Below are 10,864 nucleotides of genomic sequence, written 5' to 3' on the forward strand. Positions count from 1 at the left end.
TGTGTGTGTGTGTGTGTGTGTGTGTGTGCGTGCGTGCGTGCGTGCGTGCGTGCGTGTGTGTGTGTGTATTAAGAGTAAACACAAAAACAGCGTGAGATATGAAGAATAATGATTGCTCTGAAGAAAGGGACGGGGTTGAGTGAAGTTTTTTATGTGTCGGGTTTTTTGCATTAGCAGCAAGCAGTGAGAGAAAGAGAGGGAGACAGTTTCGAAGGGGGTCGAGTTAGACGAGTGTAGAACATGACGAAGATGAAGTGGAGACGGAGAGGTGAAACGGCTGTGATTGGGCCGAGATGAAAACAAAATGAAAAAATGCGAGATACGAAACAGGAGAGAGATGATGGATGTTTGTGTGACAGATGCAGAAATGAAGGAATGCTGATAAGGACGACGAGCCTTTAGTCGTCTCGACGCCAATGAAACATCGAGTTACGGCTGACGTGCATCTGCGGCTGACAAATATCCGGCCAAATATTCGTCTGTTTTCTGATATTGTTGAGATTTTAAAAGGAGCAAATTGGTTTGAATGAGCTCTCTGTTTCTCGTGTGTCTAGGATTGTGATAAAGTTGATGTGTGAGGTTAAAAAAATGATACTTTGCCCCATAAAGCCTTTACATTACCATGTAAAATGAACTTGTGGATCTCACCACAGCTCCTCCATGTTCAAAATCCTCCCAACCTATGACCAGTTGAGTTATGTTTCTGAACACAGTTTTTCAGCTTTTGTCGTGTCCCTGAACACCACGCTCTCGTATGTCAGATACTGATTTGTGTGCATTTACGTGAAATCAGTGTTTTCCACTTTTAAAAAGGAGAAAAAGTCTACATTTGGATGTGAAACACTTTACTTTTTTTTTTTATTTAAAATGATTTGAGCATTAAAACTACATGTTTTGGAAAGTCGTAGTTTGGGTTAAACTGTTTGGTGCTGCATCACATTGAGATCTGGTGACTGTGGAGGCCATTTGAGTTCAGTGAACTCATTGTCATGTTCAAGAAACCAGATTTGTGGATTCGGTTTGAGCTTTGGGACACGGTGCATTATCCTGCTGGTAACTGCCATCAGAGGCCTGGTACACTGTGGTCATAAATGGATGGAAATGATCAGCAACAATACAACTCATGCAAACTGTGGCATTTAACCCTCTAAAGCCTAACCTGTTGCTGGTGTCAGAGAGGTTTTTGCAACATTTTTTTAAACATCCGAAACTCCCAGAACTCCTGAACCATTTGCACAATTAAAGTAATTCCAATGCTTCCTGAAAGCAGCAACTCTGCACTTTTCAATGATATTAGGGTGAATACAGTAATCCCAGTCATGGCGTCACAGCAGCCCCAAGAAGACAAAGGTTTGTTGACAGATGAGACAGACTTTGGGTTCTTTGTACCATTATTTTTACTGTGTCCTGTGTTATTTGCCGAGATTTGGAAGGAGGCACCTTGCATGGGTTTACCGTGACTCTCATATCACTGAAAAGCACAGACTTGCTGCTTTCAGGAACTGCTGAAATTTTTCAATTGGTTCAGGAGTTACAGTAGTTTGTGCTCACAGCGGTTTTAATGGGTTAAACAAAGCTCTAACGGACCTAAAGCGTGCCAAGAAAATATTCCCAATGCTATCACAGTATCAGCCGCCTGAACCATGATGGATCCACTGCTTTCATGTTGTTTAAACCAACTTCTGACGCTACAATCTCAGCGTTTCAGCAGAAATCAAGACTCACCAGACAGGAAGCTATTATCCAGTCTTCTGTCCAGTTTCACTGAGGTGGTAGAAATAACAGTAATAGACTAAGTTTCCTGTTTCTAGCTGACAGGAGTGGCGTCCGGTCTTCTGCTGCTATAGCTCATCTGGTTCAAGGTCTGACATGCTATGCATTCAGAGATGCTTTTCTGCATACCTTGGTTGTAGCGAGTGGTTGTTTGAGTTTATGCTCCTATCAGCTCAAAGCAGTCTGGCCGTTCTGCTCTGTTTTCCCAGAGAACTGCTGCTCACTGGATAGTTTTTCATTAAACTCTAAAGATGGTTGTGTGGGAAAATCCAAGCAGAGAATTAATTAATTAATCTCCTTTCCTCCTCAATGTGATGCCCATGCTGTTTTGCATTGAGCAGTTGTACCCAAAAAAGGGCCACTGAGTGCACGTGCTGCAGATAACAAATATATTTCCATTTGAAATGCATTCTTTTCAAACTCATCTGAATCACAAACACAGATTGTTTTTTATGACTAGTTCATGTTTTGCTGTGGGACCGAGCAGGCAAACGTGGAAAGCCAGAGGCAGGAAGAACAGCAGCGCAGACATATGTGACAGTAGATGTTACATGAAGTCACACAGCAGGAAAGTGAGGAGCTGTTGTGGTGGAGGTGGGAGGTGTTTTGCCAACTGCAGATTTATTGTTTTTTATTAATATTATTTAATTTGTTGTGATCAGATAACTGTCTAGATCCTGCATTTAAAATCCTTAGCTACAAGAACATCAGCACACAATACACATAAAGTAAAATGACTCATAATAAAAAGGAAAAATTCGATCATATATTTTATTGTGTTTTCTGAGCTTTTTTTTTTTTTTTTTTAAACCTGTTGTCACTTTAGTGCAGTGGTTACTTGTATGGGTTTGATGTGAAAACAGATGTTTTCTCTACTTTTTTCTGAACTCCTTTAACGGTTTCACCTCGATTTATCTATTATTCTATATGTGATATCGTATTGCGAAATCTGCACGTATTCATGTCTGTTTGTCTTCTTGAGTTCAGCAAAGTCTGCAGCAGAGTGACAAGTCCTGTGTCTTAGGTTTGGTTTGCTGTAGCCCGCTAAAAATAACCTTCATGCTCCCAGCATGCTCGCCTCGATTTAATTTATCATTGGATAAGGTGAGAAAAGCCTTTTATAGAGGAGAGATTCACATTTCTGCTCGTTTCTGCCACTGTAATGATTGTGATTCTGGATGACAGCACTGAAATGTGAATGAAGGGCATAACTTGGCCCTTTAAACTGTTACATATATAATAGTTTTGAGTGGAAAAAAATGATTAAATGAAATTCATTATTCGGCACCTCTCTAGTATGAAGGATTGTAAAAGCTTAATTTTCTTATGAAATTCCCAAAATCAATTTGTTACCTGGCTGCTTTTGGTTCAGTTTGGCACTAGAAGACAGATAAACTCTCTATAAAAATGTCAGATTTATCATCCTGATGATGATCTCTATAAACCGATATGAATATGCATATTTGTGGTTTCTGTTTGTAGTCTCGTTTCTGTGGCACAATCGCGTTTGAACAGGCTCGACTAGCTCAAAGGTAAACAGTCTATGTGGAGAGCAAAAAGAGGGGACACATTAGCAAATTTCCGGGCTCAGTTCACCAGCTGTCATCCTTTGATTCAGCAAAGTTTTTTTTCTTTCAGTTTACCTGTATTTGAAACAGTGACAGGCAGAAACGTTTGCCCACCCGCTCCAAATTGGGTTTTGTTGTCAGAAGCTAAGTCGAAATATTGTAGCCAGAGCTTCCCCAAACTGCTTTGACAACCCAAAAAATTGGATGTGAAACTTCTAAGAAGGGTAATCTGGTTAAAGGGTACACTCTAAACAAAACCTTGCAGGTGTTTTTTTTTTTATGAAAAATAAGAAAATGAGAGGGAGAAAAGAGGAAAGTTGGTGAATAAAAAGGTGCAGAGGATTAGTGAGGAGGAAGTGAGGGCAGCTTTGAAGAGGTTGAAGAGTGGTTGGTAAAAGGACTGGGTCTTATATAGTGCCTCTCTACTCTACCTGGGCACTCAAAGCATTTTGTACAACTTTTTATGCTTCATGACAATCCTGTGGAGGTATGGAGTCAATTAGAGAGGGCAGTGACCAGACTGTTTAACACAATCTACCAAATCACAGAGAAGATTCATGGGTGTAGTGAAGGAGGACATGCAAAGAGTTAAGTGACAGAGGATGCTAGGGAATAGGGTAAGATAAAGGCAGGTGATCTGCTGCAGTAACCCTTAAAAGGGTACAGCAGCAAGAAGAAGAAGAGCCAAACCTTAATAAAAATGGTCCCATAGAGGAGTTGACCCCAAATATACCAGATGAAAGTGTCATTGTTGCCTCCTTATGTAGGCTTTGTTGGTCTTTGGTGGCGAGAGGGCGTTCCCTGCGCTCATAAGTGAGGGTACAGTTTAGTTGTAAGGGAGTGCACATTTTTGGAGATACAGGAGTAAAAGAACTTTTTGCTAAATGTGGAAAACCATGTATTAACACAACGTTTCTTCTCTTTGCAGGAGCGTCATGCCGACAGTCTGAGGCAGAATCAGCACTACCAGGTGTGTAGTTCCTGCACAGTCTTCATCTTTACTGACATACAGTAGGAGTGTCCTTACTACTTTTCCCCACACTGCTTTGCCAGCAAACTCAGTGCCTTCAGGTTTATAGTCACTGAGTTATATGTAAAGTCCCCACTTTGTATTACTACTCGGTCTCGCTTCCATTTGTTTGACTCTTGTCCAAAGATGGCCACATGTGGCTTCAGAAAGCCAGTACTTCCATCTGGCTGCCATAATGCAAATGTTGAGGCTTCAACATTGAAAACCAGTGAATCTGTGATTCTAAAGTGTATGATTCAAGGGTGCTGTAGGGTTCAGTAAAGGCTCGCTGATAAGGCCAATGTAATCCAGATGCTCTGAAACATCTTCACTGTTTCTCTTGAACGTCAGGTAACTATTATCACCTGAGAATTTTTTAACCCCCTTGGCCTTAAAAATCACTAGAGAAAAGCTTGTGTGCTTTTCATCTCGTGAATAGCAAAAGGTCTGATTACTGTGAATCCAAGTGAATTTGTGTTTTGAGAGTTTTGCTCTACTTTGAGTTACAAAGACAGTGAGCACCTTTTTCAGTAAACGAAACCGTGTATTGTTTTTGGCAGCTGTAACCCTCCGTTTGATGTCCAGCTTTAAGGGGATTTTTTTCAGTATTAGTAGAGCAAATCAACCAAAACTGAGCTCTTTTATTTTGACACCTCAGCACTGGCAGGGACTACAAACGCAGGAACGCCAGTACTTTGTATTTGGCAGTGCTGATTGTTACTTTGATATCCGTCCATGTTTTTTAAGGTTTGCTGCAGGAATCTGTCCTGCATTTTAACAAGAGTGTGTGGTGTGTCTTGGCAGAGGCGGAGAGTGACAGCATGCCAGACCGTCCTGTTTGGCAGGCACAGGTGTTGACTGTGGGAGGATGCAGTGTGTTAGTGTGTGCGCGCACTGTTGCAGTGTGTCAGGGTTTGAATTGCCACCCACTGAGCACCAAATGCTTGTGAAATTTGTCTTTGGTCTGTAAATCAATGAGGGTGACCCGCCTCATTGGCTGATTACTTAATGAGACAATAACATTTAAATTCCTACACAGGGTTGAATTGTGCTGCATTGCAATGTTCACACAGCTCAGACAGACACAGAGCACAACAATATAATATCTGAATGAATAAAGATTCAGTGGGTTTTCAGTACATTAGAAATCAGTAAAAGTCAGTGTATCATGGAGATGGATTTAGCCAGTATAGTAAGTACTTAGTAAGTTTGTGAAGTTTCTCTTTGTAGGGATTATTTTTTCAGTAGGAGCACATCCTTGATTTGGAGGCGATTTGTTTGGAGGGATTTACAGAGAAGATACATACAAGCTTAAACGTCCAAGAACTACAAGACACTCTCGCGGCTTTTTAAAAACCCCAATTTAGCATTTTAACTTAATTCTTCATGGCACAGATTCAACAAGCTGCTGGAAACTGTTGAGACAACGCCGGTCTCTGCAATTCTTTTGGTCCTGATAGAGATCACGCTGAGATGTTTCCATGTTTTACACAATCCTTTTATTACCCATTATTCTTACAGATGCATCTGGAGATCAGCACACTGCACTCCTATGCAGTCCTATGCTAAAGGCTGATCTAAAGAACTCCACACAACAGTTACAGTTATAACCTCTGGTCTCCTCCCCCCCACAATAGAAATACACTAGTACAGTGGCCAAGGGTGCTGACACCCTGACCCCCAAATCCTTTTAAGGTAGTGTGCGTTTGCCCTTTGTTTGCCCCTCACTCTCAGTAACTCTTGCTTCCTCCCCTAGGGGTGGGGGTTGATTGTCCTCCTGCCTTGCACCCCAGTTCTTTGTTGATTTTTGACAATCTCTACATGCCCTAAATTCATGTGATTGGTTGATTTGATATTAACAACAATGACCTGTGAACTGGCTGTAACCAACGAAAGAGCAGTTGAGAGTACAGAGAGGGTGGAGTGTGAAGCTATCAGCAGGTGTTAGCATAGACTGGACAGGTCCATCACAAAAACACAACCACATGCTAGCAATGAAATTATGGCACCTGTCTCCAACAGGAAGTGATCCGGAACCTGGTGAAGAGGTACGTGGCAGCAATGATACGCAGTGCCAAGACAGACGAGGGACTGACAGAGGAAAACTTTAAGGTGGGTGATCAGAATAAAGACAGAACACCTCTCACATGCTGTAAGTAATGAGTGTAAAATCCATCTTTCTTCAGGTTTGCAGCAAATCTGTAATTAAAAGCTTCACAGGCCAGTCTGCAGAAACAGAGCACAGCAACTGTTTATGTATGTTAGTGCTGTGATAATAGTGCAGGTTTCATTGATACCAGATGCAGAGCTGCTCTTCGTCTCTACTGAGATTTATCAAAAGATTTTTAATAACCACCTCCTGCCCCAAATCTACAGCTCTCATCAATACCAGCCATTAAGTCAATAACCCTTGAAGAGAGCTTCTTTGCCTTTCCAAAATATTCTGGGCCATAAATTATTCTGAGCTGCTTTTACCTCCCGAGTCTGTTTCTCATGAAGCCCTTGGAGCCCAGCCTGGGCTTTGAAGTGGAAAGTTCCTCTGGGTTTTTCAATGCAAAAACAACATCAGGTGCACATCATACTCAATCAATGTTCACACCCCGAGTGTGCTCGTGTACTTCTGTGTGTACTAATGTAGAATACGGGAGTTGTAATTGTGCAGAAAGTGCGCGTTTGTGTGCTTAAAAACACATAGCTAAGATCAGGTGCATGCTGAAGTCAGTTTTTACTCTCCCCAGTGAAGCATTTGGATCCCATATGGTGAGACAGACAAAAAGGATTTTTTTTTTAGCAGAGTTATTTGGGTCTTGTTGCTCTCTGTTTTGCAGGAGAAAAATGCAGCAAGCAGCGAGTTACAGTAAACAGAGTGCATGTTTATGCAGGCATTTATGGTAATTTTCTGTATTAAAGCTACAGGCTAAATTCATGATGCACGTGATCTGAATGGGAATAAACATCAGCCCTCCTCCCTGGTGGATGCTTCAGAGCTAAGCAACACAGTGAAAATCTTCCAATAGTTGTTTTACTTTCTTCTTGGGGGGAAAAGGGAGAGGCAATTCCTTCCCTTCAATGCTTATCCATTTCTAGAAACCAACTGATTTAAGGAATATAATTCGTTTAATCTGTGATGAAATGATTAAAAGGCTAATCTTTGGAGATGTAGAATCCCATTTTCCAAAAATGTCCTAAAGGTCTCAATTTAAAAAGAACAAAGCAACATTACATAATATACACACTAAATAAACAGCTACAAATAATTGCTTGGCCCCGCCCATCCACAGCCTCTAGCTATTATGTAAGAAAACTGGGTACGAAGACCCACATCATACGGATGATGAAGAGAAATTCAAAGCAATTCGAATGCAGATTGTTTGTAAAACAAATAAGCAAAAGATTTGGAGTATAAACAAATGGAAACTGTTAACAGTTGTTTTAAAGTAAAGATGGCCTGAAGCAAAAAAATACAAACAAACAACATGATGGAACTCTCAGTCAGAAGAAACTGATCTAATTTGTCTCTGTTCCATGAAAATACACAGAAATATAGATATCGCATAATGTCTGGGTCGCTATACAGATTTAGATTGTACTGTAAACCAATTTTTAGAAGAAATGACAGTTCAAATAAACACGAGGGTATGTCCTAGGGCTCTCAAGGTCCTTTGGAAATTGGAAGTGTGGAGAATAAATCATGATTTCATGGTCTCAAGTTACTGAGTACCTTGTAGGAAGTGGAAGAACCAGGGTTTTAAGGGTTTGACCCATTAAAGACCGTGAAGAATAACGTTTCCACTTCTTTCTTCTTTCTTTCTTTACTCAGAGAAAGTTAGCTGCTCCATTGATCTAGCATTATATTTTGCTGACAATGCCACACAATGGCAATTACAGACATTAAAGACAAAAACCACAAGAAAGTGCTCTAGTATCATTCCCCAAAATCAAATACAACTCAGTGCTAAGTGACACTTTGGACCATACCACCTGGAATTGTTCTTTACAATTGTATTGCAAGATATAACACACCTCTGGTCATAGGATATTTGCAAAGGTGATATCGGGTACAGGGTGTGAGACATCAGTGAGTTTATCTCACCCCTTTCTTGCCACTCGTGTCTCCCAAAGTTGGGTCGCACTATGTTGTTGCTGACTTGCAATCTTACTGCCCAAGATGATGTATTCATAACAGTCAAAAAAGTTGAGTTTGGAACGCTGGTCACTTCATCATCAGTTTTACCAACAAATTTTCCATCAGCAGGAGGAAGCTATATCATTAGTACAGTACAGTACCAATGCTAGCAGGCTATCTAGCTATTAGCATTGCCATAAATACTTGTTACACTGTCATCTTCAGTACAGAAGTACTTGGTGTCAGATGTGTGGCTATACAGTTTAAGAAACTTTGAGTAAACCCTGAAGCTTCTGATATTTTAATACTGTTGGGTTAACAGACTTACTAATTTTGTCCATGTTAAACCTTTATTTTCTCTTCTTTTATGTTAAGCAGTTGAGACTAAACCTACAAGTTTCATTGATGCCAACTAAACTGAGAATAAATGTTTGCTTCTCGTCATTTCCCCTCCACCGACCCCAGTCTCTTTACACTCACTTTCAGGATTTATCCACTCTGTTTTCCTCTCTTTTTGCATGTCTCTTGACCTTGATCTTCCTCTCTTCATCACCCTCCTCTTCACCCTCTGCTTCTACAAACTAATGGTTCACCTCCCCTCTCTCAGCCAGTCATCAGCCTCATCTCTCCCACTTACCCTCCTCACCCTCACCCTCGCCTTCCCTTTCTGTGGTTTTTACTTCTTGGTTTTCCTTTGGATATTAGATATTTTTTGATATAGGGATTTAGAATTAACAGTACATCCCTCCGAATGAAAAGTAGAAGTGCTACTTTTTTTAAACCTCAATTTTAGCTTCTCATAGCAAGAAATGTTATATCCTTAGGATTTACATTATGAATTCATGTCTATCTTTAGGAGCTGAAGCAAGACATCTCCAGTTTCCGCTACGAGGTCCTAGATCTCCTTGGGAACCGGCGTCCTCCTCGGCGTAACTACTCCTCCTCCAGTGAGACAACGAAAGATGATGGTGCCATGGCATCTGAGGACGACAGCGAGTCAGGTGAAGGCACCGGAGGAGGCTTGGGAGTCCAGAGATCAAAGAGCGTGACCTTCATGACTCCAGCAGAAGACGACACAAAGCCGACACCAATGCTCGGCGTGTCTGCACTGGTGCGTTCTATTTCTGGAATGACCCAGGTAGAAAGGGGGGTAGGTGGGGAGGAGCTGGAGGAAGGTATTGAATGGGGGACAGAGGAGGAGGAAGAGGAGGGAAAACCAAAGAGCAATGGGCTGAAGACGACCGTCATCTCTCCATCCTCCACCTCTGTTGTCCCGTCGTCATCTTCATCATTCTCTTCAGCACTCTCATCATCACTCGCTCGTACAAGGAGCCGTCTGCAGCGCCTATCAGGTCCAAGTGCAAAGACGGACTCTTTCAAACGCCTCTCCTACCTGTTCTCCCGCTCCAAACGCAAAGCCCCACCCATGCCTGTCCCTGTTCAGTCCCCAGTCTCCTACACCATCTCTGACGGGTTGCTCCGCCCCTTGGGGAGCCACAGCCACTCCGACTTCGGACTCAGCAACGTGACCAGAAGCGAGACTCACCTGAACGAGATGGGCCATTCTGTTGACATCAGTAACCCGTCGTTCTCTCCTCGGAGAACGAATGGGCGAGACTCGCTTTTGACACTGCCCCTCCCGCCCCCCTGCCCCTGCCAATCCCTGCACTGTGCTTCCAACATGTCTGAGTCCAGCTCGCGCCTCCTGGACTCCAGTGAGGACGTTTTCCAGGGTGGAGGCATGGGAGGATCGGGTGATGGCAGCGTGGATGGAGGAGGGGGAGGAGGAGGGGTGATGATGATGGGCGGTTGGGTGGGACCTTGCGATGATGTCATCGAGGACAGCTGCGAGGTCATAGAGGACTCCGTCACTACACAGCTATAGAAGAAAGGGACTACCAAACTGTTTTTGTTTGTTTGCAAAATGGCTGAATATATACAGAGATGGAGAGAGACAGAGAGAGAGGGCGGAGAATTTGGTGGAATCCGTTCTAGAACTTACCTGGATGGATTTGGGATTCTGGAATTCTAGAATGCAGCACACCCGAGAATGGAGCAGGTTCTAAGGATTGACTTGATCGTCATGGTAACACCACAGAGGGCATCCTAAAGTGGCAGATGTTCATAGAGACAGTTTGTCTGGTATATTTCAGGGTTTAAACAGACACTTTCACTATTATGTGGACTTTATTGTTGGAAGGTTCTGGAGATAAATTGCTAGAACTCAGTTAAAAGTCCATAAATATCTATTTGGAAAACTTATTCCAGACAATCAAAGTATCTCAAGTTTGACGTTGTCTGGGATTTTTCAGGGTTCAGACACACACCTTTCGCTATCGCATGAACCTCATTGCTTAAAAGTTTTGGAGTTAAGTCGCTAATTAATTG

The 10,864-nt window shown here is 42.2% G+C and overlaps 1 protein-coding gene across 2 annotated transcripts in view; it reads left to right on the forward strand.

Annotated features, from left to right (window-relative positions):
• Window positions 1-10,527, forward strand: part of trpc5a (transient receptor potential cation channel, subfamily C, member 5a) — a 102,085-nt gene extending 91,558 nt beyond the window's left edge. Inside the window, exons 15-17 of one of the 2 annotated variants that reach the window (XM_085350622.1) lie at window positions 4,270-4,311; window positions 6,373-6,462; window positions 9,333-10,527. In XM_085350622.1, coding sequence (XP_085206748.1) covers window positions 4,270-4,311; window positions 6,373-6,462; window positions 9,333-10,361 — 1,161 coding nt within the window. In that variant the 3' untranslated portion in view covers window positions 10,362-10,527. The remainder of the gene's footprint in view (window positions 1-4,269; window positions 4,312-6,372; window positions 6,463-9,332) is intronic. The other variant, XM_085350623.1, reaches the window with a different exon arrangement.
• Window positions 10,528-10,864: the final 337 nt, after the last annotated feature.

Source organism: Diplotaxodon limnothrissa, linkage group LG3 (assembly GCF_057381915.1).
Source record: "Diplotaxodon limnothrissa isolate DT_005_m linkage group LG3, D_limnothrissa_male_GT1.1, whole genome shotgun sequence".
In the NCBI taxonomy this organism is placed as follows: Eukaryota; Metazoa; Chordata; class Actinopteri; order Cichliformes; family Cichlidae; genus Diplotaxodon; species Diplotaxodon limnothrissa.